The sequence below is a fragment of the Eublepharis macularius genome, chromosome 13 (assembly GCF_028583425.1).
Source record: "Eublepharis macularius isolate TG4126 chromosome 13, MPM_Emac_v1.0, whole genome shotgun sequence".
In the NCBI taxonomy this organism is placed as follows: domain Eukaryota; kingdom Metazoa; phylum Chordata; class Lepidosauria; order Squamata; family Eublepharidae; genus Eublepharis; species Eublepharis macularius.
The window spans coordinates 72,974,773-73,000,566 of record NC_072802.1 but is presented as its reverse complement, the minus strand read 5'-3'; the positions used below and the strand labels follow the sequence as shown (position 1 = coordinate 73,000,566).

The 25,794-nt window shown below is 50.2% G+C and overlaps 2 protein-coding genes across 5 annotated transcripts in view; both read right to left on the bottom strand.

The window, feature by feature from the left end:
* Positions 1-15,429, bottom strand: part of SGSM1 (small G protein signaling modulator 1) — a 48,523-nt gene extending 33,094 nt beyond the window's left edge. The window contains exons 1-3 of the mRNA XM_054996402.1: positions 15,374-15,429; positions 3,549-3,624; positions 1,441-1,603 (exon numbers count right to left, since the gene is read on the bottom strand). Of these exons, the coding sequence (XP_054852377.1) occupies positions 1,441-1,603; positions 3,549-3,612 (227 nt within the window). The 5' untranslated portion in view covers positions 3,613-3,624; positions 15,374-15,429. The remainder of the gene's footprint in view (positions 1-1,440; positions 1,604-3,548; positions 3,625-15,373) is intronic.
* Positions 15,430-18,777: 3,348 nt separating this feature from the next.
* The window catches only part of LOC129341215 (zinc finger protein 420-like), a 70,130-nt gene continuing 63,113 nt past the window's right edge, over positions 18,778-25,794 (bottom strand). For all 4 annotated transcript variants that reach the window (XM_054996280.1, XM_054996279.1, XM_054996281.1 and 1 more), the window contains one exon: positions 18,778-21,827. In XM_054996280.1, the coding sequence (XP_054852255.1) occupies positions 19,648-21,827 (2,180 nt within the window). In that variant the 3' untranslated portion in view covers positions 18,778-19,647. The remainder of the gene's footprint in view (positions 21,828-25,794) is intronic.

Below are 25,794 nucleotides of genomic sequence, written 5' to 3'. Positions count from 1 at the left end.
TTTGTTTCATGGGTTACGTTGGAGCCATCAGCTCCTCTCAGCACGGCTGGGTTGCCTTGATGCAGGATTTTCACTTATTAAGGCAGATCTTACCTTGTCATTTCCACTCAGCAAAACGGTTTATTTAGCACTGGCTGATTCCACACACGTTGGATAATGCACTTTCAACGTGAAAAAATCTGTTCCAAATGATCTATAAAGAGGATTGGAAGTGCATTATCCAACGTGTGCGGAATCACGAACAACCAGTAACTGAGGCAAAAATGATGCTGGACAGAAGCAATGGGAGAAACGACGCACTGAGGAGAGATGTGGCAGTTTGATAAAAAGGGGGAAACTGGACATTTGGGAAGGCACTGAAAAAAAACCCCTCTCCCTAAATATTGGAGGGCTTAGACTAAACATTTCCCCTCTGCTGTCTTGGTGGACAGATTCCAAGCAGTACCCTATTCAGACAGATTATGTGCATGAGGGTCTGGGACAAACGAAACTCTGTCTCATACTCTCTTGGGACTGTGTTCTGGCTGACCCTTTGGGAGATCTGTAGATAAAGCTTCTGAGGCTTCTCTTGTTTCTATGTCTTCCTTGCAAGCTGATCCTGATCCTCATATTACCTTGTTATGTGCGTTATGTGCCAGCAAGTCATTTCTGACTTATGGGGACCCATGAATGAAAGACCCTGTGAATGAAATGGCATTACTTTGGCTGTGGCTCAATATCTGGTAGCGGCGGCTTCGACGTGGGGGTGGTACTTGCAAGACTGGTTCTGTCCAAGCCTGTTGGGTCATTGGATTGTTAAATAAAGAAAGCAATATGCTATAATGTGTAGGATCATAGTAGGCTACTGAAAAGTTCAGTGTGTTCAATGTTATAGTTTCAATCAACAGTCAAACATGCTACTAGCCCTATTATGACTCTAGGGGACTCTGTCAGTGTAGGTAACACATTTTTCTTTTCAACATGGTTTGTGTTTTCTTCTTTCGACTCTTTTTTCCTGCCTCTATAAGGAGCATGTTCTAAGGTAACAGAAGAGGCACACAACTACACGTCCAGCTCTGTACCACTGGCTATATGCACAATTCCGCTTGTAGAAAACTATTGATGCCTTTCAGTGTCATGAATTCACCCCAAAGTTCAATTTTATATCTTAACTCAGTTATAAGCAATGCATTTTATATTGTTAAGCAAAGTAAATAAATAAATAAAGTAAGTAAGTAAGTTAGGCTTGAGAAGAAAGCAAGTACCGCATATATTTTAATTTCCCCCAGCATGCCACCCCAAGCGTTCCCCCTGTGGCTTCAACATTTTCAGAAATGTTACATTTCTGCACACAAATCTCCCATTCTCACTCTGCCAATGGTCTGAACCCCCCAGCTAAGCTCACGTCTACCTGGGGCTTGGTCCCATCGCTGTCGCCCTCCCGCAACCCCATCGCCTTACGCATTCTCGATGAGCTGTTCCAAGTCCTGCACCTTTCGAGAAAGCTCTTCGGCAGGAGGGAAGCTCTTCCCCACCTTCATGAACAGAGCGGCAATCTTGTTGCTGCGCAGGAAACCAGCTGCTCGTCGCTTGAGCCCATGAAGGATGCAGGCCTCAACCGCAGCTGTGGGCAGAGGGAGAGGAGAGGGGAGAGGGCGTCACGTGGCGGGGCAGCTGATTCCTGACCACCAGGAACTACAGGAACCCGACAGGAAACCCCGGTCCAGGGAAAGCACTGCAAGAAACCCGAGTTTGGAACACCCCCTTGCCATGCCCACAATCTATTCCTTGTCTTACCCCTGGCACCATGGGATGGCCAAGCCAAACGCCAAGTAGCCATGGGCATCCAGATATACATGATCCAAAAATATATCTGAAATTAGCCATTTCAGCTCAGTTTGGATACACCTGAATAAAAACAAATCGTCCTGGAATTCCATGAGTAATGCAAAGTTTCACAAAGGCTTCCAAAGCCTCTCAAAGTCAGGCTGGTCACCATCGCAGACGGGAGTCCATCGGCTGACTCAGCAGTCTGAAAGCCATCCCCCAGCTGCCCGGGCCCAGCCAGGCTCTGCCCGCCCCCCCCGCCCCCCGGAAGGAAGGGCCAGTGGCTGCAACGGAGCCCCAGAGAGCTGACAAGTCATCCCTTCCAATATTTATTTATTCAACAGCCCGCCTTTCTCACCAAAACTCAAGGCGGATGACACAGGGCAGGTCAATATGATCAACAGCTGGGACAAATACAATAGGCAGTGTGATGAGGGGGGGGGGGTCCTTTCAAATTTCAGGCTATGGTTTTTCTACAGGTCATGCTTTTCATCAGCAGAAATTCCCAAACCCAAAAATTGTGCCCAGAAGCAAGCCCTGTAGAAAACCTGAACCCCAAATTAAAACAGAAATGTTTGTCTGTCGGTCGTACACACTCTTAATGCCAAGAAGCCTGACCCTTCTGGTGATGCCAGCCGGCCAGCCAGGGAAGCCAGACGCCCTGCCCTGCCTGCCCCCCAGGTGCCTGGGGATGCATTCCGAGTTCGCTTCTCATGGACTCAGACCTGGTGAACTGTCATGCCCTCAGGCTCCTCCCTCCCCTTGTGTGGAATGCCCAGACTGAAGACAGAGGTCTTCAATGCACTCCAATACACCGGCCGTGTCGCACCCCACAATGCTTGATCTGTGGTGATAGAGAAATGGCAAACGCCACATCTGGACTGGAATGCAACCTCTAGTCGTGGATTCTTGTTGGAAAGAATTACTCAGACTCCCCAAGCAGGCTTTTCAAACTTTGCATTGCTGCTCACTGAGCCACCACGAGAGCCTCCGTGGCCAGCAAATGGGAGGCTGAGGGGCCTCAACTGACCCACCAGCTTCCATGCAGCGGCATTTGGGTGAGGAGATGCTGATACTAAGTACCTAGGGATGCTCAAGCGCAGGATTTTATGTGTGGCCCTCAATTCCCGTGCAAGCTGTTCTTGCTCGGGGCATGTGCATGCCGCTTCCACAGGCTCTCCCTTTGTGTGATTGTATCTCAGCTCTGTTTTAGCTGCGAGAACAAGTCCTGTAGGTTCCTTTGACTTGCCAATTTGCATTTCTTTAAGGTGTGAGAAAGTGTCAAGATCTGCATTTCAAGGAATGGACCTGGGGGAAACTGGGGTACTTTCAGTAGTTGAGGAGGAACTGGTATTGAACGTGTGAATGTACTCACATGGCGCAAACTGAAGTGTGACTGTGCGAGCGAGAACATGGCAGGTTGGAGGGGGGAGGAAACACATGAACTGAGGCTCACTTGAGCATCCCTAGAGTCTAAGTAACATGTATGTCCACTCAGAGCCACAGAGAACAAAAGCAGAGGCAACTCAGTACTGGGCCCATTTCCTCATCACAATCTGATGGGGATAATGACTTGGATGGAACGGTTGACTGGGATTCCGCTGCAGGCAGCCCAGCCCAGCCCAGCCCCTCTCTTGGTACCCTCGGATAAGCCCTCCACACCTCAGTGAAGCCCCAGAGCTGGTGGAGCGCCTTCTGCAAGGAGAGCCAAAAGAGGGGAAAGCCCCGATGCCGGCACTCACCACAGAAAGAGATGATGTGGCTGCTGTCTTCATGCACGAACTTCCGCGTGACGGCTTCCTCCATAATTTGCTTCACCTGCCAAACAAGATCGGGAGGAAACACGTCAGGCAAACTCGATGGCCCCCGAGGGCCAATCTCTGCCCCAGGCTGAGTATCCAAAAGTCAATTCCCCAATGGGGGCAACGGGGATAGTGGCAACATGGATCGGGAAAGGGGGTCTCACTCCTCCCACGGCACCATTTGCCTGATGGAAATGCCCCCCTTCCAGATCTCCGGTGGGGGGGCGATCAGCATTCCATATTGTGCAAGACTTTCCCGATCAGGACTCAAAGCAGCAGCAGCGGGGGGGGGGGGGGGTGTCCAATGCATCGCGTCAACCCCCCCCCCAGAGCTATGGCCCCAATCCAGAGGCAGCTTCCTGGGGCTGCTTTCAGCAGCGAAATCGCTCTTCAGGGATCCGATTACAAATCCCCAGCAAGCCACGGAGCATTTGGTGCCGAGTTAACCACAACGGCCACAAAGCAGTTCGTGCGTCACAGGTGTCCATTTTCAGAGGTATTCAGAGGCGTCTACCTGGCGCATTGGCTTTAGATAAAACAATACAAAATAATACAGAGATAGTTAAAAACTTCAAAAAGAAATCTCCAAATTTAGGAAGAGATGAATATCTATCTATCTATCTATCTATCTATCTATCTATCTATCTATCTATCTATCTATCTATCTATCTATCTATCTATCTATCTATCTATCTATCTATCTATCTATCTATCTATCTATCTATCTATCTATCTATAATAGCATTGATTAAAATTTAAAAAGCAACCACAGGCTTACTGCATAGTTAACCTAACACTGAATTAATAGCAGCAGTTTCAATTTTTAGAGAGGCCAAAAATATATTTGGCAACAGCCAAATGGCTTCACAAGTAACAAAACAAGATGTGCATCCAGCAGAGCAGGTATCACGAACATTTCCTTTTTCTAAAGAAGTGGATGATGTTTGTGTTTTTAAAATGATCCTATAAAAAGCACATTTTATTGAGGAAGTACAACACTGAAGCACCTGTCGGTTTATTTAGTCCATTGTCCACCTCGCGCTTCCTTCCCTCTTCCAAGGCGCTCCGGGCAGCGTGCCTGCCTCCCTCCCCTCCTCCGTCTTATCCTCGCAGCAACCCTGCGTGGGAGGTTAGATTGAGCGCATGGGACGGGCCAAAGAGCACCCAGCGAGCTTCCCTGGCAGAGGGGGGAGCTGAACCAGATCCCAGAATGACACTCTTATCGCTACAGCACATTCACTCAACCCAATCACTTTGCCATCAGGTCATAAACCAACTAAAAAATGAACCCCTGTGAATCAATCTCCACCCTGCTGCGTCTTGAGTTCCAGTTCTGCCAGTTCCAGCCAGCTGCTGGGCTGTCCCTGGGACCTCGCTCTGGTCCTTGCAGCATCAGTGCACACAGATCCAGGAGAGAGAATTTGTACTGTCACCGTGTGCAGAAGCAGGGAGGGAGGGAGGGAGAGGCCTTTGAAAGCTGGAGATCAAGAGCAGGAGAGGGGACGGCGGTGGGATCGGAGCACCTGCAGCCACGACCTTTGGAACCCTATTCAGGGCCATTCTGCAGACTCCTCCCATGGCAAGCACAAGGCGGGGGGGGGGGGGGGACAGGCAGAGGCATTGCCTCGACGGGGGCTTCACCTGCCCCCAACCCATGAACTCTCATCAGCCACCCATCCCCTGGCCCGCTGGGCTCATTTGCAGCCCCTGAAGCTGTCTGGGGGTGATGAAAAACAGCCTTAGAGGGGAAGGGGTGGAGGGAGGGGGGAGGCTCAGCATCCCATCCAACCTGCCAACTCCCCTTTGCAAAGGGATCCCCCCCCCAGGCCTGTAGCAGCATTGCCTTTTATATCCACTAGTTTACTGACTACTATTTTACCCTGCTTTCTCCAAAGTAGCCTGCACGCTTCCCTCCCAACAATCCCGCAAGGCAGGTTACGTACTGTCCCAAGGTCCCCTCCCTCATGAGTTTCAGGGCAAGTGGGGATTTAAACCTTGGTCTCCCAGGACCCAGCCCAACACTCTCACGCCAGCTGCGCCGAGACCACGTATTCATGCAAGCAGGGGAGAAGCACAAACGCTTTGCTGGCACACCTCAGCTGCTTCCAGCCCGCGCACCGCACCGTTCCGAGGATAGGAAAGGAGCTGTCTGTGGTTGCCAGATGAAAGGGAGCAGATGGGAAGCAGGCAACTGGAAGCTAGGCTATGCGCGGCTGGAGCCCGGGCAAGGCCCCATCTGCACCGCCTCCTCTCTGTGCAAAACACAGAAAGGCAGGAATGGCTTTGCGGGATCAGACCAAGGGCCCATCCGAGCCCAACATCCTGCCCATAACCCCGCGCTCCGCTCCGCTGGAAGCCTTCCTGGAGTGCCACTGTAGCTGAGGAAGGCTCTGGCTCGGCTGAGAGGGATGGAAGTACCCGGACCCCCATTTTCTCTGGTGACTGGAGGGCCCGGAAAGCCAGAGCTGGCTCCCAGCTTTATCAGTAACAGGTACACACACAGACTTGAGGGAAGGCAGAGTTGCCTTGGGGGGGGGCCGGTGTGTTTTGGAAGAACCTGCTGCCAGTGCGCATGCGCAGAGAGCAAAGGTGTCCTGGCTCTTCCCTCGCTTTGCATGCACCAGGACTGTGGCTTGAGGAGTCCTGCCTATTGCTGCCCCTTAAAGCTTGTTCCTCACTCTCCTGGGACTTGGCTTATGTTTCCTGTACCCAGTTCTTTCACCCACTGCCAAAGTCCTGGAGGTCATCGTAACTCTGCCTCCCCCTCTCCTGGTAACTCTGGAACACCATGCAGCTATGCGTCACATGCACACACACCACAGAGGATCCCTTGCGCGGGAGGACCCAACCCCTGCTTTCAAGGATTTACAGGGGTGCCACTAAAAGGTCCCAAGGATGACCAGCAGCCCCCCTGGATTGGCCCTTCCAAACCCTCAGAGCCAAACCCTGTAGAAAGAGCCAAGAAAACACGGGTGCCCCTCAAGAGTCGATTCGGCATCCACTTCAGGACCCAGGAAGCAGGCGACCCAGGACTTTTCCATCTTTGGGGTCCTCCCCACACCCCCTGCCGCCACTTTCCAGGAACAGGGAAGGCTACGCATCCAGAGAGACCATTACTTGTGGGGGGGCACTCAGGCCACACTGATATTTTTAACGCCGTCTGCGCTAAGCAGAGTAAAAGACTCTTCAGGAATACAGGCCGCCATTATGGCATTCTTTCTGGAGGAAAAGAAATTGGATTGTGAGCTGCCTCAAGCAGAACTCTGGTGAGGCAAGAAAAAACTCCTAAATACGTAAATAAATTCCAAAGACGAGTGCTGCCATGTGTGTAAGGACATCCTATATGTGGGGTGGGGCAGGGGGAAAATGCGCCCCCCCCCAAATTTCTCCTGCTTGGAGCAGTCACAGCAAAGAGCTAAAAACAAGAAGTGTCCAAACCATTTGTTGCACAGACATCTGAGGAGTTATGCATGGAACTGCTAAAATTCACATTCTGAAATCTGTTGAAATTACACAAAAGGGTTACCAGGTGAAGCTGTAGGCTGAAAACCTTTTCTCTTCCTTGTAGATTCTAACAAGTCTGTAGGTGAATTCTTGCACAAAGCAAAAGAGAAGCAACCACTCTGTAAGGCCCTTCAGTGCCGGGCCTGGGTTCTCTCAGACCCCCTCCTCTGAGATGAGCCCACCCATTTCTTGAGCCAAGTATAGAACCTGTTAGGGCTCTTCTTGCCTCCCGGACCTGGGGGGGGGCACTAGGGCAGAGTCTTTTTGGGGGTGGCCGGCCAGTTGTTGACTCTTTCACCAACACACATTCACCCCAAGCCTTCCCAGCTCTCTTTAAGCATCAAGGTCAACCTCTCCAGTTTTCCCAAGCTTTTGATTCCAGACATGACGAGATGCTTGACTGATTTAGTGGCTGCCCGTTTTCTATACTGCTTATAGTTTCTTTTGCGCTTTGTCTTATTTTTAAATTTGATGTTGTGCTTTATTCTTGTATTCTCATTTGTATGGAACCTTCTTAGAGGAGAAAACAAGACAGAACTCTTTTAGTTCAAAAACGGAATTAATGCTTTCTTAAAAGGAGGGATTTTGTTCCTTTCTAACTTGCAAATGGCTAGACCTCTTGCCAGGAGTGCTGCTTGAGCAACTGAGCTCTAGCAAAGCTCACTTTACCTTCTCAATGGCCAGAATGTCTTTTCTTTCATAAGAGAGTAAAGTATGGGGCTGACCTGCCTCTGCCGCCACCTCCTCCTCCCGCCCGCATTTTGTATCACAGAGCCATGCGTTCTTCTGTTTCAGCCATTCATAGGGCGAGTCCCATCCGTCAGCAGCAGCCATCTCAGGGTTAGGTCTTGTTCCCAAAGCTGGCACGTGCAGCTGTCTCCATTTTTTATGGAAAACTCCACTTTGCCACTGCTTTGCACACAGATGAGGCACCTGGATCAGAAGCCGATGACTCAGCCTTTTCAACCCTCTGCACCTGCAGGTTGCTCCCCCTCCCCACCATAACATGTCTCTCTTGGTAGAAAATAATGGTATTCGCCTCTGCGATACCCTGAGCTTCTCAATTCAAAGCAGCCAAGACTTGTGGGACGAATTTAACCTGAGCAGCTCCAGAAGCTGTCTGCAAGGTTGGTGCTCCGTTTGGGAAGCAAGATTACAACAGAGCGTACTTCTGAACATGTGCAGAGTGTCTCTCAGGCATCACATGTGCCAGCAGAACACTCTGCCCCACATGCATCATGTGCTGGAATGAGAGTTCCCGGGACTGGGGCCCGTTTCTCAGACTGCAGAGCGTCTCTTTGGCCAAGCAGTCACAAAGAACTACGGAGCGCCCTTCAAGACTGCAGGTGGGAACATGAAGCACTCATTCGGCACCACCATTTTTTCTCAAGACCATTTCCAGGTTTAAAGGAAAATAGCTCCAAGCAATACAAATGCATCTCTCTGCTCTGAGTCTTCTTCATCCTAACCGAGCCCAGCTCTCCAGGTGCATGTTCAAGAGGGGAGGAACTCATCAAGCTTTGCTTGAAGGCAGCCCCGGGTCAGTTCCCAGCATCACCAGTTTCAAAGGGGATGGGCGAGACCTCCTCTGCCTGACAGCTGGAAAGCCAGGGAGACAAAGAGCCTGACCCAACACTGGGCAGTTTCCCACATTCACATACTTTTTAGCGAGGGGATGAAGCTCAGTGGCAGAGCACCTGGTTTGCACATGCAGGAGAGGCGCCAGGGTCAAGGCAGGCATCCTCAGGCAGCCAGGTCTGGGAATGGCATTTCTCTAAGGCCTGGAGAACTTCTGCCAGTCAGAGGAGACAATACTGGACCATTTGGAAGAAAGCGGCTTCATGTCTGGCGCAGAGCCAGTTTGGTGTAATGTTAGGAGTGTGGGACTCTAACCTGGAGAGCTGGGTTTGATTCCCCACTCCTCCGCTTGAATCCAGCTGGGTGACCTTGAGGCAGTCACAGCTCTTTCAGCCCCACTCACCTCACAGGGTGATTATTGTGGGGATAATAACAACATACAGTGATACAGCCTGGAACATACAACAGCAACATACAACATATGGCGATAGAGCCCGGAAAATCCACAACCACCATCAATAACAACATACTTTGTAAACTGCTCTGAGTGGATGTTAAGTTGTCCTGAAAGGTGGCATATAAATCAAATGTTATTGTTATTACATTAACAGATTCACAGCCCCAAATTCAATTATTTATTTATTAACTTCTTTTAAACCCCATTTTTTCCCTGATGGGGACCCAAACTGGAGTACAACATTATCCCTTTTGCCATTTTATCCCCACAACCACCCTGCGAGGTAGGTTGGGCTGAGAGTGTGTAACTGGCCCAAAGTCACTCAGCCAGCTGCTGTGGCAGAGTGGGGGTCCCAACCTGGGCCTCCCAGACCCTAGTCCAACCACTGCACCATGCTGGCCGCCGTCCCAATCGCAAGCAGCATCTCTAGTTTTAAAAAGGGTCAGGTGGCAGATGCCGTGACAGACCTTTCTCCACCCAAGATGCTGGGGAGCCCCTGCCAGTCAGAGCAGGCGAGACTGACCTTGCTAGATCAATGGTCTGACTCAGTAGAAGGCAGCTTCATGCAGTCTGCCCCCCTCCCCCCCAGCCCAAAAGGAGAAACCAAAAAAAAAATGCAAAATAAAAGCTGGCTTGCTTGAAGAATAGATACCATTGCGCAATTCTCACGAGAACAACACGGGGTCTTTGGGAACAGCCGAGCCCTGCGTGCCCCACAGTCGGACTGATTTCTAAGGCTTACCTACATATACAGGTCAAGGCAGGGCTTTCTACAAGCCGATAGCGGAGCTTTTAAAGATAAACTTTGGCAGGCCAGCCCAGGCAGCCCTGAAAAACCTGTTCTTTGCTTTTTACGTCTGCATGTGTGTAAGTTAGGACCAGAGCTTTCAGCCTGCAAATTTATCATCCTATTAACAAAACAGGCTCCATCTGCCGTCACCAGCAGGCAATTCCAATATCCTGTGGGGAGAAGCTGAAAAGCTGTGCTGCAGATAAAAGAACAAGCAACACCCTACCACTAATTAAAAAAGAAACACAGCCTGCCGTACTGCTGGGCCTCCAGCCGCTGTTTGCTCCGGGTGATGCCAAGGACAGGACCCCCCCCCTCCCAGCGGAATCTGGTAACGGGTGGGTGGAACAGCTCTCCCTTGCGTTCCCCCTTCTCATGTTTTCTTAAGGGACACCTTCCTTCCTTAACACTACTAATAGTCTTGACCATTTATTTTTTTAATGCCCAGGCCACTGACCTTAAACCTTTAGAAGCAGGGGTCATATTTTTGCAACTGCCCACACACAATTTCGGGGCACCTCCAAAAGTCAATTTTCAGAGCACCTGATGGCCCAGGTGCAGCGCTTCCCTGTGCTACATCACCATGCCCCCCCCCCATACACTTCTCTCCTTGAACAGCAGGAAGTGCCAGAGCTTTTGGTGTTTTTATGACATCTGCTTATTTACAGGCAGAGAGGAAGATGGGAGCCTTTGACTCCTGAAATCTTACATCTTGGCCTCTGCTCTTCTACTGCAAACCCAGGGAGGGGGCACCCAAACTGACAGGAGTCATCTTTAAAACAAGGGTGGGCAACTCTTTTGGCCACTGCTGGGTCTCCGCCACTTCTGAAGCCTCCATGTTTGGTGCCAGCTCTTCCTGTCTCCAGAAGAGCCCTTAAAAGTGGGCAGAGACCCAGATGCGGCCTCCCGTCCCCTCTGCTGTTTTAGGGGAGCATCCGCCCACTTGCTGATGCTTTAGGCCCGCAGGCCAAGGCTCCTGACCAAGCGTGAGGCAGCAGAGGACCAGAGGAAGATCTCTCATGGGCCGGATGTGCTCCTCAACCCTAACTTGCCCCCCTCTGCCTCAAACGTTTCCCGGGGCAAACAGCATGGCTCTGGGGACCGGCAAGGCTCCCCCCCCCCGGCAGCCACTTCCAAAGGATGTCTGCCTCCTTCCTAGCCTGCCTCCCAACTGCTTCCCTGAAGGTCCTGCTGGAGGTGGGGGGGGCATCCCCTACCGAGTGTCCACCTCAAGCCCCCCCCCCCCCGACTGATGCCTGGCTCTTTAGCTGTCCCCTGAAGGATAGGGAAGGGGGGGAACGGCGCCCTTGGCTGATTTCTGACGGGCAGCTGCTCATGTCACAGGCCCCTTTCCCCTACCAGGCGGCAGTCCCCTCCTTCCAAGCAGAGGCCTGAGTTTCACCAGGAGCCCGCCTGGCTGGAGACCACCGTCCCACCACGAGTCACTCTGTGGCTTCCATCCACAGGGTCGATTTTGATTCCCACGGCCTCCTCTCTCCCTCTTTCCTGAAAGTGCCATGCTCAAAACTGTGAGCCGCTCAGACAGACTCCCGTGAGCCTAGCCAGGCCCATGAAGGTTTTTCCTCCCAGAGTTCTGCTCCAGCCAACTGCTCACACAAGCTGGACATATTTCCAAAGGAAATCCAGGGGGGGGGGAATACTGGATCCAAGCAAGCAAGAGAGTGCGAGTCTTTCGACCACAGTAGATACGGACGACTGGGACAGGATTCCTGCCCACGCCTCAAATGTCAGCCACCTCCTGCCCTCAGGTGTCCTGGGAGCTGCTCCTACCGAGCCAGCTGTGTCCACAGAAGGTGCCTAGGAAAGTGAGTCTCTTGAGTTGGGGCAGGGCGGGGGGGGGGTCCTACTTTTTGTGTGGCAAGAGAGATGCAACCTCCATGCCCCCCCCGACTCCATGCAACAAGCAAAGTAGTGATCCTTTGCAAATCACACGCCACACACACACAGCAGTGCCACTGAGCTCATGCACCTGCACCATCTTGGTTTCTGTCCGCCCCACACACCACTCTCTGAACCATTCTGAACTTTGAAATGATGGTGCTGGGCTCAGGAGAATGTTGTGGTTTCCTTGGAAACCAGCTGATGCTATCAGCGCCAGAGGAGGAGTTCTCACAGCTGGGCCAGGAGGGGAAGAGATGGCTTCTGACCGGAGCACAGAACTCTTCCTGAGTAGCTATCAAAGCAGCGTGAGTCAGAGCAAGGAGAGAAGACTGGGTTTTCTCTTGCAGGCACCAGAGAGCCCTGAACAGCGAGCCTCGGCCTTCATCCTGAAGTGGAAAGAAAATGGCCCCGATTTTAGAAAAGCCACAGCACAGAGCCTCCGAAATGGCCCATCAGTTTACTTCTGAAACACTTTCAAGAATGGCTGGGAGTTTCAGATAATGGCACCTCTTACAACTGGCTCTTCATCATTGAGTTAATTAAAGCCAGGTGGATTTATATGAGAGCCAAGCGGTATCATCTCCACTAAAATTCTAAGCCCCAGGTTGTTGTTTAAAAAAGAGGATCCCCATCTTCTACTTTCCAGCCTCCAGGCATTTGCAAAGAAATTCAGTGTTACTCAGAGCAAACATGCATCATGTCACATTCTTCCCAGGAAACGGTGGAGCCTGTAGCCGGTGGGTGCGCCTGCGATCTCTAACAGAGAATTCTTAGCACTAGAGACAAACGACAGCCCCCAGGATTCTGAGGAGGAATCATCGCCTTTCAAGTAGTATAAAAGCAAAGCGTATTGAGTGCAGATATCTCCTTATAAAGCTTATCTTTTTAAAAAATGCAATGATTCACATCAGGTTCACGGTCACTGTATGTTAAATTCACAGCACAACAGATAATAAAGTTTGTGAATTCAATTTTTTAAATGTGTGGGAAAGGCAAAAGGAAAGCCCAAAAGGGACCTAATTTTCCCAGTCCACGCCAGTATTAAGCCTAATCCATACACAGTTCAGTCCATCAATGGAGGACCGCCCACGTCCCCTATCAGTGAGTACAGACCGTGCCAGCAATCAATAGCCCTCAGAATAGACCTTGGCATGTTCAAAGCAGGCATGTCCATTACTGATGAATAAAAATGTTTTAAGGCTGCTGCCAGCAGATCAGACAATTAAAAGACATTTACGGCAAGCTGCAGACGGTACCCAACCCTCATTTCAGGGGAGGGAAGCTTACACAGCTGCAGACTGCGCCAGCCGGGCCTGCCTATGCCTTGAAGACCCAGAGTGTTAAGTGGCTGCCGTCCTTCCAAAACTGAAGGCAGTTGCCCAGGCAACCCAAAGAGCTTCTTCCTGTTCTGCCATCACAACAAAATGGGAACTGCTCAAAATGGTTGCCTTGAAATCCCCACAACCCATCAAGTCAGCCCTGCAAAGATGCCCAGGGCCCAGCAAAGGGACCCACTGCCACGATGCGTTTTTCGGCGAGAGAGAGAGGCCAAATCACAAACCGGTGTCTGGCCGAAGCCTGGACCGGTGTCTGGCCCAAGCCGCTGAAGGCACAAACTGCTCCTTCTCCCTTAAGCCACCCCTCCAGTCCCTATCAAACGGTTTTTCATTGGGTTTCTCTTGTCACGTGCAATGCCACCTTCGGCAGCGCTGCCGGAACCAGCTGGCACGAGGACGGCAGGCTACCAATGCCTGACTCTCTTGGCTCAGACACTGTGCCACCAAACCAGCCCCATATTCTGCTCCTTCAGGAGCGTCACAGGCATCAAACCCACGGGCATTCTGCCTCTGCCCATCCAACTCTGACCAACTGGAGGCCCTGAAAGTGGGTCAAACATGCAGGCATCGTTCGGACCGTACCAAATGAAATGTGGTGCTGGAAGAGTGTTTTGCAGATACCACGGATGGCCAAAAAGACAAATAAGTGAGTTCTAGATCAAATCAAGCCTGAATTCTCCCTACAAGCTAAAATGACTGAGGCTATCCTTTTTTGGTCACATCATGAGAAGACAAGAGTCTCTGGAAAAGTCAATAATGCTAGGAAAAGTAGAAAGCAGTAGAAAAAGAGGAAGACCCAAAACGAGATGGCTTGACTCAATAAAAGAAGCCACGTCCTCCAGTTTGCTGGATCTGAGCAAGTCTGTCAATGATAGGACATTTGGGAGGTCTTTCCTTCATAGGTCGGAGGCGACTTGATGGTACATAACACACACACACAATTATGTACAGGGGGATGGATGAGTGTGCATGCGAGAACCACCTCCAGCTTGCAAGAACAAACTAAACAAGGGGCCCAAACTCCTGCAGCACTTGCGTGTGCTCCTCGGGCTGCCCTTCACTGCAACGTGACAGCTGATTCATACTGCACAGTTCCCTTGGAAACATGACTGCCCCGGCGTTCACTGCATGTTCTGAAAAGGCACAAATCCCAGAATACGCAGCTAGCCTTGAAGGTGCTACGGAATTCTTTCATGCTTGGAGTCTGAATCAAACTTGGCTGTGGCCTTTACGTAACAGTCATCAGATCTGGTGCGAAATAACAGCAGGACGCAGCATCCCTTCCCGACTGGAGGGCTGCAGCAGGGGAGATGGGGAGAGAACCCACAAGACCCCAATTCCCAAGCGCTCTTCTCCGGCCCCCAAGCAAAGACTGCTCTGGAATCGCCTGCAGTCAGTACTTCATTTGTCAAAAACGGAGGCCTTGAGGGACAGACACAAGAGCCTCCTCTTGTGCCCAGGGAGGGCCCTCGGAGAGACACAGGGGCGGTCTGCTGGGCGGGGGCCACACTGGCAAAGCAGCCGGCCAGCAACGCCCCCCGTGGCCACCTGCAGCAGCTCCCAACCCAGATGACTCTCTCGAGCCCACCCACTCCGCTCCAGGAAAGAGAATGGCAGGGGCTTATCGGGCGAGAGCTGAGCCCCCAAACCTTTCTTCCCGTCCTGAATGCGAATCTGCGGCAGAGGTAGTGGGTGCAGAGCAGCCCACAGCAGGCAAAGGGGTCCCCTCTGCAGCCCGGAGGGCTACACGCCGCCCTTCTGCCCGCGCAGGGCTCATTCTGCACCTGCTCAGAGGCCCGCTGGCTCCTTAATTCCCCACCTGCTGAACGCCTGGCCTGCCTGCCGGCCTCTTCCCGGCCCCGAGCTTCATCCGAAGGTGGCCACAGCACCCCCCCCCCCCGCCTGATCTGACCCCCCCCCCGGCCCCAGTTCCAGAGCGCGAGAGGCCACGACCAGGCAGCGGAGCCGGGGGTGGGGGCGGCGATCCCCACCGCTACGCAGAGAAAGCGGCCCCGAGCAAGCCGGAGCCCCTGGCCCCCCTGGCTTCTGGCTCGGCACTTCGGAGCGCCCCGAACAGGGCTCAGCCGCCAAGAGGCGCGACCCCGGCCCCGGCCCCCGCCCCCCCCCGACAGCCGGGCCCCGCGGCGCCACCCTGCCCGTCCAGCCCCCCGCGCCCCGTCGCCGCCCGGCCACCCACCTCCTTCTTGGCCGTGCGCAGGAGGCGCTGCCGGGTCTCGGCCTCGGCGGGCAGCAGCGAGGAGGGCGTCAAGGCGCGCAGGGCGGCCGCCCCCGGAGACCCCCGGCCCGGCCCGGCCCCGCTCCCCGGGCCCCGACGGCCCGCCGCAGCCGCCGCCATCCTGCCTGCAGCGCCCGGCCAGCCCGCCCGCCAGCCGCGCACCGACGCCGACCACGACGCGCCGCCCTCTCCAGCCCAGCCCAGCCCAGCCGGCCGCCGCTAAGGGGCGCGCCGAGCCGCGGCAGCCGGCGACTGCGGCGGACGGGGCCGGGCGAGGCGGGGCGGGGCGGGGCGGAGCCGGCCGGCCCTTCTCCCGCCGCCCCCGCCTGCTCCCAGGGCACGAGCCGGGCCCCGTGGCCGCAGCCCCCGGGAGGCGCCAAGGGGCTGCTGCGCTCCGCCGCACCGGCCGGCGCCCCTTCCGCCTCCCCCGGCCCACGGCGACGCGCGCAGGGACCGGCCCGCGAAGGCAGCCCGCAGGCGCGCCACTCTAGGGCCGGCCCAGGCGCCCTGCCTGGGACCTTCGCGACCGGGCGGGCGCCTTGCCCGAGCCCCCAGCGCAGGCCAGGCCAGGCCAGGCGGCTCTGGGGCGGCAGGCGCCGCGGGTGCGGGTCCGCCGCTCGGCCCCAGAGCCACGCGGCCGCCCGCCCGCCGCTGCTTGGACTTCGGGAGGCGGCGCGCTCCGCAGGGCAGGGCAGGGCAGGGCAGGGCGGCCGCCCAGCAGCCAGCGGGAGAAGTCCAGCCCCTGCGAGCGGCGGGCTGCCTCGGCGGCGCGGGGAGGAAGGGAGGAGCGGCCCGGCCCGGCCCGGCCCGGCCCGGCCCCTCTGCTCCGCGGCCGGGCCAAACGCCCCCAGGCCCCCTCGCCTCGACCCCAAGGAAGCGGCGAGCCAGCCGCAGGCCCTGCGGGGGCCACGCGCCCCTCCGGCTCCCTCGCCAATGCGGCCGGGGTCGGGCCCTCGGGGCAGGAGGTCGCCTGGCCGCCTCTGCGGGGCCCTGCGCGCTGGGGGGCTCTGCTGGTGGCGGCGGAGCTGCGCTCCGGCTGGAAGGCGAAAGCCGGGGGGGGGGCGTCCACGGGGCCTGGCAGTGCCCGACCCCTCCGCTCGGCTTGGTCCTGCTGCTCACCGCTTGAGGGGGGGGCTCTGGGGGTCAGGCCGCGCTTAGACGCCTCTACCTGCCCTGGGCGTGTGGAGAGACGCCGCCTGGCAGCTCATCAACAAAGGGCTTTGCGAGTTACTGGGCAGCTCCTCACACCTTGTCAGAAGAGGGGCAGAATCCCCCCTGCCTTGTACAGGCGGCTTTGAAAGGCTACCTGAGGGGAGAGAGCCTTTTCTGGCCTGGAGGCACAGAGGGGAGCTCCACCTGTTAGATGTCTGCCTGCCCTGAGAACAGCTGGAGGAGGAGGGCCCCCAGCTGTGGCTCCTCCTTTCCCGCCTTTGAGTCACATCCCGAGGGGCCACTTTTGGATGCCAAACAGGTGTGCCAGAGGCAGGCCTCAAAAGTGTCCCACCACCACCACCACCTGCTGCCCTAGTTCCTCTCCCATCCTGTCAGGCGGTGCAGAGGAATCCTTCCTGTCTAGCTCACAAACCTTTGGGCACTTTTCGAGGGGATTCAGAGGGCCACAGGCAGCCAGGAACCACAGCACGTTGTGGGGGGGGGGGCTGATTGCAGGGACTGAGCTCACCTGGGGTCACCCTTAAGCTCCCTCCCCTGATGAATCAGTCCAGAGCCAATGCGGCTCCCAGACAACCCCCCCCCCCACAACCATTTTCCCACGAGGACCCTTAGCAATGCCTCCGGGGATGCTGGGGGTGCAACCCACAGCACCAACCGACCGGAAGCCCCTTCCCAGTCTGGCACTGCCCCCGTGTCCTTATCAAAGTCCTGAGAGGGAACCATGAAATGCTGTATCTGTTCTTTAGGTGGGTCTCTACATGGACTTTGACAAGACGTGAGATTTTACAATGTATTTTGGTGGAGTCATGAGGACCCACAAGGGTCCATGCTTTAGATCTGTGTTTTTGCACAATGGTGGTGCCCGTAAGGAGTGGGTGTGTGATTATTGTGGTACAATCTGTGGCCATGGACGTGATGTTATTTGATAATGAACCCAGGGTAAACCCCCGTAAAAATCCCGAGGCTCCATCCACAATTTGGAAAGGATGGACTAACTCAGCCACCCCCTCTGCAAGCACCATCTGCAAAAAGGGAGCTACTTCACCATCCGAGAACAGACACAGCATGAAGTCCATCAACTGTTCAGGGACAGAGTGCAGCGAATGGCCCTCGTTCTCACATGCTCATTCTCAGGCAGCCTGATGGTGCTCCGACATGCCCCCCTCTCCTCCTACAGACCTGGGCCTGTGGCTCAGTGGAAGAACCCCTGCTTGGCATGCAGAAGGCCCGAGATTCAATCCCCAGCATTTCCAATGGAAGGGTCGTGTTCAGATAGGAGATGTGAAAGACCTCAGGCCAAAACCTGGACAGGCAGACCAGGCAGTCAGTTCACAGAGGATCGCAGCTATTGAATGAGGCATGTTCAACTAGTGAAAACATTTGCAGTGAAGTTCGTGGCATCTCTACTCTGCAGTAGGGTTGCCAACCTTCCCCGATCAGCTGGGAGTCTACTGGTTTGGTATCCGTCACCTGGCATACATAGAAAGCAATCCAGGAGGATGCTGTGGAGTTCTGTCCTGAAGCAGAGTTGGATTTCCCAAAAGCAAACACGGGATCAGAACGTTATAGTAGCCCCATCATGCTCTGCAGTCAGTGGTCTTCCACTGAGCCGTGGCCCCTCCACTTGTGAGACAGACACCCTTCTGCTTTCGCCAGGAATACAGAAGTGGCACATCAATTCTCTAAATAAACCAATAATCTCCTAAGAAATGGGGAAATCTGAGGACAACTATAGGGGATTAAAAGAGGCCTGGAGACGATCAGGCCACGGAAGGAAAAGATGGAATACTGAAGCTTCCAGAGGAAACAGCATGATACCAAAAATGGCCAGCTTTAGCCCAATATTGGAAGTTGCAATGCTAAAAATGACAGAAATCACAACCCTCTTGGTACAGATGAGCTTGAGACTATCCCTCTGTTATCTGTAAGGAATGCAAAAGTTTACTAACAAGTCAGGAATATTCAGGTAGAACAGAGAAGGAAGCTGGAAAATAGCTTCTCTGTTCCCATGCAGCCCCCGTACAGTGCTTCATTATTTAATTTCTTAAATCTGATCTCTCCCGAGTTTAGCAATAAAAATGCAGCTAGAGTGACAGTGAGAGGGAAGGGGGGGGCGGAGAGTCAACACTTGCATTTCAAAGGACAATTGACATTAAAAACAACATCCTCTACCTGGGGAAAAACTCCTTTACTGATGCATCTCTCTAACTGCTGTAGTACAGTAAAGATCTTTCTTTGGTTAAGCTATGTCCGAGCCTCAGCCACGAGCCTCCTTCTCAGCCATTCTCTAGAACTCTGCACGAACACAGAGGCACACCAGCTTCCCGAATGGCTGGTGAAGAGTCAAACTGTTTTAGGTTGGATGGTGCCGACTACTGAAGGTACAAAGGGACTAGGAGGGAGGGAGAACCCTCCCCCATCATAATATGGCAAGTGGCGCAGAAAGCCCAGTTCTAAGTAACATACTGTATTAACTGACACCCCTCCACAATATGTAGTAACACGAGTTGCTCCTATTTCTTAAGAAACTGTATTCCAATTATTTTAGCTGGGAATTGAACAAACCAGAAATTGTGTAACATGGGGTCGCTTTTGCACAAAAACGCTAGATACTAAGTGCACATTTCTAAAGTTTTCCCTCTTCTGACTCCTTTGACAGAATGCATGGTTGCTCCCCTGCATGGACTGCACTTCATGACACGTGGTTAAGACTGGGCATGTGGCTGAAGCTGTGGCAAGCATTTATTTAATAATTTCTTTACTAAACCATTTATATAACCTGACTTTCCATGTAGTTCAAGGCAACTTACAAAATGTTTTTAAAAAATTTCAAATTAAAACCTATATAAAATTTCTCCTACTCCCTCCTAAAAAGATGCCTGCCCTTCACACACCCACAAAAGACTTTGTATGTTTTCTCTCCTTTCTGAATTCTTTGATATGAAACAAAAAACCTGTTTCTTCCACATTCTTAGCATTTACATGGTTTCTCTCCTGTGTGGATTCGTTGATGGAAAGTAAGGCCTGAACTATGAGCAAAGGTCTTTCCACACTCCATGCATTTATACAAATTTTCCTGTATGGATACGTTGGTGAACAGTAAGATGCATGCGCTGAGCAAAGCTCTTTCCACATTCCACACATGTATATGGTTTCTCTCCTGTGTGGATACGTCGATGGACAGTAAGTTGTGTACACTGAGCAAAGCTCTTTCCACAGTCCATACATTTATATGGTTTCTCCCCTGTATGGATACGTCGATGGATAGTAAGATTTGTGCTGTTAGCAAAGCCCTTTCCACAGTCCACGCATTTATATGGTTTCTCCCCTGTATGGATACGTCGATGGATAGTAAGATTTGTGCTGTTAGCAAAGCCCTTTCCACAGTCCACACATTTATATGGTTTCTCCCCTGAATGGATACGTCGATGGGCAGTAAGCTGTGTGCTCTGAGCAAAGCTCTTTCCACAGTCCATACATTTATATGGTTTCTCCCCTGTATGGATACGTCGATGGGCAGTAAGAGCTGTTCTCAGAACAAAACTCTTTCCACAGTCCACACATTTATATGGTTTCTCCCCTGTATGGATACGTCGATGGATAGTAAGAGCTGTACTGCTAGCAAAGCTCTTTCCACACTCCATGCATTTATATGGTTTCTCCCCTGTGTGGATACGTTGATGGACAATAAGCGTTGCACTATTAGTAAAGCTCTTTTCACACTCCATGCATTTATACGGTTTCTCCCCTGTGTGGATACGTTGATGGACAGTAAGGTACATACTCTGAGCAAAGCTCTTTCCACACTCCATGCATTTATACGGTTTCTCCCCTGTCTGGATACGTTGATGGGCACTAAGCTGTGTACTCTGAGCAAAGCTCTTTCCACAATCTACACACTTATATGGTTTCTCCCCTGTGTGAATTCGCTGATGGACAATAAGAGTTGCCCTATAAGCAAAGCTCTTTCCACACTCCATGCATTTATAAGGTTTCTCCCCTGTGTGGATATGTTGATGAACAGAAAGGTACATACTCTGAGCAAAGCTCTTTCCACACTTCATGCATTTATATGGTTTCTCTCCTGTGTGGATACGTTGATGGACAGTAAGCTGTGTACTCTGAGCAAAACTCTTTCCACACTTCATGCATTTATATGGTTTCTCCCCTGTGTGGATACGTCGATGGACAGTAAGGTGCTTAGTCTGAGCAAAGCTCTTTTCACAATCCGCACATTTATATGGTTTCTCCCCTGTGTGGATACGTTGATGGACAAGAAGCGCTGAACTATTAGCAAAACTCTTTCCACAGTCCACACATTTATATAGTTTCTCCCCTGTGTGGATACATCGATGGGCAGCAAGCGTTGCATTATTAGCAAAACTCTTTCCACACTCCATGCATTTATGTGGTTTCTCCCCTGTGTGGATACGTCGATGGGAAGTAAGATGTGTACTCTGAGTGAAGCTCTTTCCACAGTCCATACATTTATATGGTTTCTCCCCTGTATGGATACGTCGATGGATAGTAAGAGCTGTACTCTTAGCAAAGCTCTTTCCACAGTCCATACATTTATATGGTTTCTCCCCTGTATGGATACGTCGATGGATAGTAAGAGTTGTACTGTTAGCAAAGCTCTTTCCACAGTCCATACATTTATATGGTTTCTCCCCTGTGTGGATACGTTGATGGACAATAAGCGTTGTACTGTTAGCAAAGTTCTTTCCACACTCCATGCATTTAAATGGTTTCTCTCTCGTATGGATACGTTGATGCACAATATGCGCTGCACTATTAGCAAAACTCTTTCCACACTCCATGCATTTATATGGCTTCTCCCCTGTGTGGATACGTCGATGGATAGTAAGGTGCTTAGTCTGGGCAAAGCTCTTTCCACACTCCATGCATTTATGCGGTTTCTCCCCTGTATGGATACGCTGATGGACAGTTAGGTTCCTCTTTAGAGAAAAGCTCTTTCCACAGTCCTCGCATTTATATGGTTTCTCCCCTGTGTGGGTTCTCCAGTGCCTATCAAATGCTGATGGATATATGAATGTTTTTCCACATATGGGGCAACTGATCCTTCCATGGTATGGCAGGACGTCCTTGGACTCAGCACCCTGAGAAGCAGATGATCCATCCCCCCTGTTCTGTTCTGTTCCATTGTTTCTTCTCTGCTGTTCTTCTTTCAATGGGAGCTGTTCTGGTTCTCCCTCAGGCTCTTTCTGGGAACCATCAGTCTCTGGAATAAAGAGGAAAGACTGGTAAGGTTTTAGAAAAAGAAGCAGAATCAAGGAAAGAAGGCCATTAAGCAGCTCTTGATAATGACAGAAATCACTTGAAGGAGAGACAAATCCTGCCATGTATTAATTGGTTGTTGAGCTTTCATGTAGGGTAAACATAGAAATATAAAGCTGGATCACCAAGCGGCATCTAGTCCGACCTCCTGCACAATGCAGGGTGTTACAACTATCCCCCTCCAACTCCCTTGGTGACACCTGCCCAATGCCCAGAGGAATGCAAAATTCCTCCAGGATCCCTGGCCAATCTGGCCTGGAGGGAAGTTCCTTCCTGACCCCAAAGTGGCAATCAGCATTACCCTGGGCTTGTAAGAAGGGCCACGAGAGCCAAGCACTGGCTCATCCTTTCCTGTTTTTTTTTTTTTTGACTGACTTTTCTTTTTATTGATAAGATTACAAGCCCAATAAAAAGGGTAGAGAGAGATAGAAAAAGAATACAAAGAGAGAAAAAGAACAAAAACTGAAAATATAGAAAAATAATACACATTTCATTTTCCATTTTTCTCTACAACACCTATCATATTTTAACAAACATTATACTTTTAGTTTCAATATCTCCAAAATTTACCTTTTCAATACTGCCCCCTTTCTGTTTATTCTTCCCAAATTTATCTTCTTAGAAATCAAAACTACAGATCATCAGTTGATTTTTCCTTGTCTCACACAGAAATTTAATAAGGGGTTTCCAGTTAGCCATAAAGGTAGACAATGGTTTATCTCTGATCAGAGCTGTAAGTTTAGCCATTTCTGCTAACTCCATCATTTTCACAATCCAGGCAATACTGTACTTTTCCATTTTTGTGCATATAAAAGCCTAGCCATTGTGGTCGTACATAGAAATAAGATCCCATGTTTGTTTTCCAACTGTTTATACATTAATCCCAACAAAAAGGCTTCTGGTTTAAAATGTATATTCAACATTTTTTATCATATGAATTTGTGACCAAAATTTTTTGCTTTAAGGCAAGTCCACCAAAGAGAATAAAATGTTCCTTCATGTTGCTCACATTTCCAACATTTGTTTGACATACTTTTACTCAATTTTCCTAATTTATCAGGAGAGATATACCACCAATACATCATTTTATAGAAATTTTCTTTAAGTGTGGAACTCAAAGTGAATTTGAGCCCTTTTACCCACATATTTTCCTACTGGTCCATTTGTATATTATACCCCAAATGTTTAGCCCATTCTACCATACAATCTTTCACACATTCTTCTTCCGTTTCAAATTTCAACAAAAGTTTGTACTTTTTGGAAATAACGTGTTCGTCATGTGTACAAAGCTCTTTCTCAAACTCTTTTTGTAACCAAAGCCCCATAATTGTTTATCTGATTTAAACCTTTCTAGAAGTTGGGCATAGAAAAGCCATTGACATTTATAACCTTTAAGTATTAATTCCTCCCTCGTCTTCAATTTACAATCTCCTTGTGAGAATTCTAGTAAGTCTCCATAAGTCAGCCATCCCTGTTTAGTAGCCATTTCACTTCTATAAAACGTTTCCTGTGTTGAAATCCAAAGCAACATTTTCTGTGATAATCTGAGTTTGTATTTATTCCAAATTTTTAAGATGGCTCTCATAATATAATGATTTTTGAAGTCTGCATTGACTTTTACTTTATCATACCACAAATAAGCATGCCATCCAAATCTCAGGTCACTACTTTCCAATGTCAAGAGCCTCTCATTTCTCAGAAACATCCATTCCTTCATTCACATTAGACATGTGGCAGCATAATACACCTTTAAGTCTGATAAATCTAGGCCGCCTCTCTCCTTTGCATCTTGTAAAATTTTAAATTTAACTCTTGATTTTTCCCTTGCCATATAAATGCTGAAATATCCTTTTGCCACTGTTTAAATGCTATGTTTGAAGTTAACACAGGTATTGTCTGGAAGAGGAGTAACATCCCAGGTAAAACATTCATCTTGAAAGCTGATAGTTTTCCCAACAAGGACAATTGTACTCTATCCCATCTTAACATATATTTTTAAATTTCTTTCCATATCATAACTATTTTGAAATAGCATACTGTTCATCCCTGTCAGCATGATACCTAAATATTTTACCTTTTTTCAACCTTAAAACCTGTTATTTTCATCAATTCTTCCTGGTTTTTAGTATCCACATTTTTCGTTAACATTTTTGTTTTCTGTTCATTTATTTTGAGACCTGCCAGAGTACAAACTCTGTCAACTTCTCCATCGGTATTTCAATTCCCTCTAATGGGTCTTCTAGGATCAAAACTAAATCATCTACGAAGGCTCTTAATTTGTATGACTCTTTTTTAATTTTTACGCCTCTAATCCTTTCCTCCTGTTTAACGTCTCTATTCATACCTCCAACACCAAAATGAAAAGAAGCGTTGACAACGAACATCCTTGACATGTTCCTTTTTGAATCTCACATGGTTTCGTTAATTAACAAAATTATTGTTAACATTAACAATAATTTTAGCATTCTGTGAAGCGTAGGTTGATTTCACCCATTATAAAATTCTCCACCAAATTCATCTCTTCTAAAACTTCAAAGAGGAAAATCCGGTTTAAATCGTCGAAGGCCTTCTCAGCATCCAAGAAAATTAGAGCTGCTTGTTTTTCATTATCAAAAAGAGTCCAGTAGCACCTTTAAGACTAACCAATTTTATTTTAGCATAAACTTTCGAGAATCAAGTTCTCTTCGTCAGATGCCTGATACAGAGACTGGTCAAACACAGAACTCTGTATCAGGCATCTGACGAAGAGAACTTGATTCTCGAAAGCTTATGCTAAAATAAAATTGGTTAGTCTTAAAGGTGCTACTGGACTCTTTTTGATTTTGCTACCACAGACTAACACGGCTAACTTCTCTGCATGTTTTTCATTATGTTTATCCAAATATTCCACTGACTAGATCCAATACAGTTCTAACATTGCCTTTCAACTGCCTTTTGGGTAAGAAACCGTTGAATTCATTTCCTTTTGCAAGGGTACCAAGATCTCAACTTCAAGCATTTATAATATCGGCCAGATAGTCCATCAGGAGCTGGAGACATCCCAGTTTTTAATCGCTTCCACCACTTCTTGAATCATTATTGGGCCGTTTATCACCTGTTGTTGTTCCTCTGTAATTTTAGGTAGTTTCTGTTTTGTTACGTAATTGTTCAATTTCTTTAAAGAAATAGCTCATCTTCTGTACAAGTTTGAATAATACTTTAAAAGGGTATTTTGGAGCTCATCGTTTCCTGACCACCCTATCACAATGTGCCTAAGTTCATACCGGCGATTCTAAAAACTTCCAGAGAAGGAGAGCCCACCACCTCCCGAGGAAGCCTGTTCCACCGAGGAACTGCTCTAACCGTCTGGAAGTTCTTCCTAATATTGAGATGAAAACTCTTTTAGTTTAGTTTAATTTTAACTCTCTGTTCCTGGTCTGCCCCTCAGCAGCAACAGAAAACAAACCCATTCCATCCTCTATGGAAAGGGCTATCACTTCATGCGAACTGGACACTGTATTTCTGTTGATGCAGGCCCTCACAAGACCCGCCCCCAGTGACAGGGTCGTTGTGCAAGTAAATGGAATGACCTCACAAATTTTGCTTTGTGCTCCTTGAAAGAAGGGCAGGATAACAGGAGAAAATTCACAAGAAACAACAAATAAAGTGATGTGCCTGTGCCCGCCCTCCCACCACAATGGATCACCTGCCCTGGACTCATCACACCCAGGTCCAATCCCCTCCCCGAAGCACCACTGCCAATCAGAAGAAACATTTCTTGTCAAGAGCAGCTTCAGATGGTGCTGGCTCTACTTTTAAGGCCCTAAACGGGTCCAGAGTCCTGGAGGTTCTGCCTCCTGCCACAGTGTGCTTCCCCACCCCGGTTAAGGTCTGCCTCCCATGCCCTGATCTCTGCACTTCTGTGTACAGGG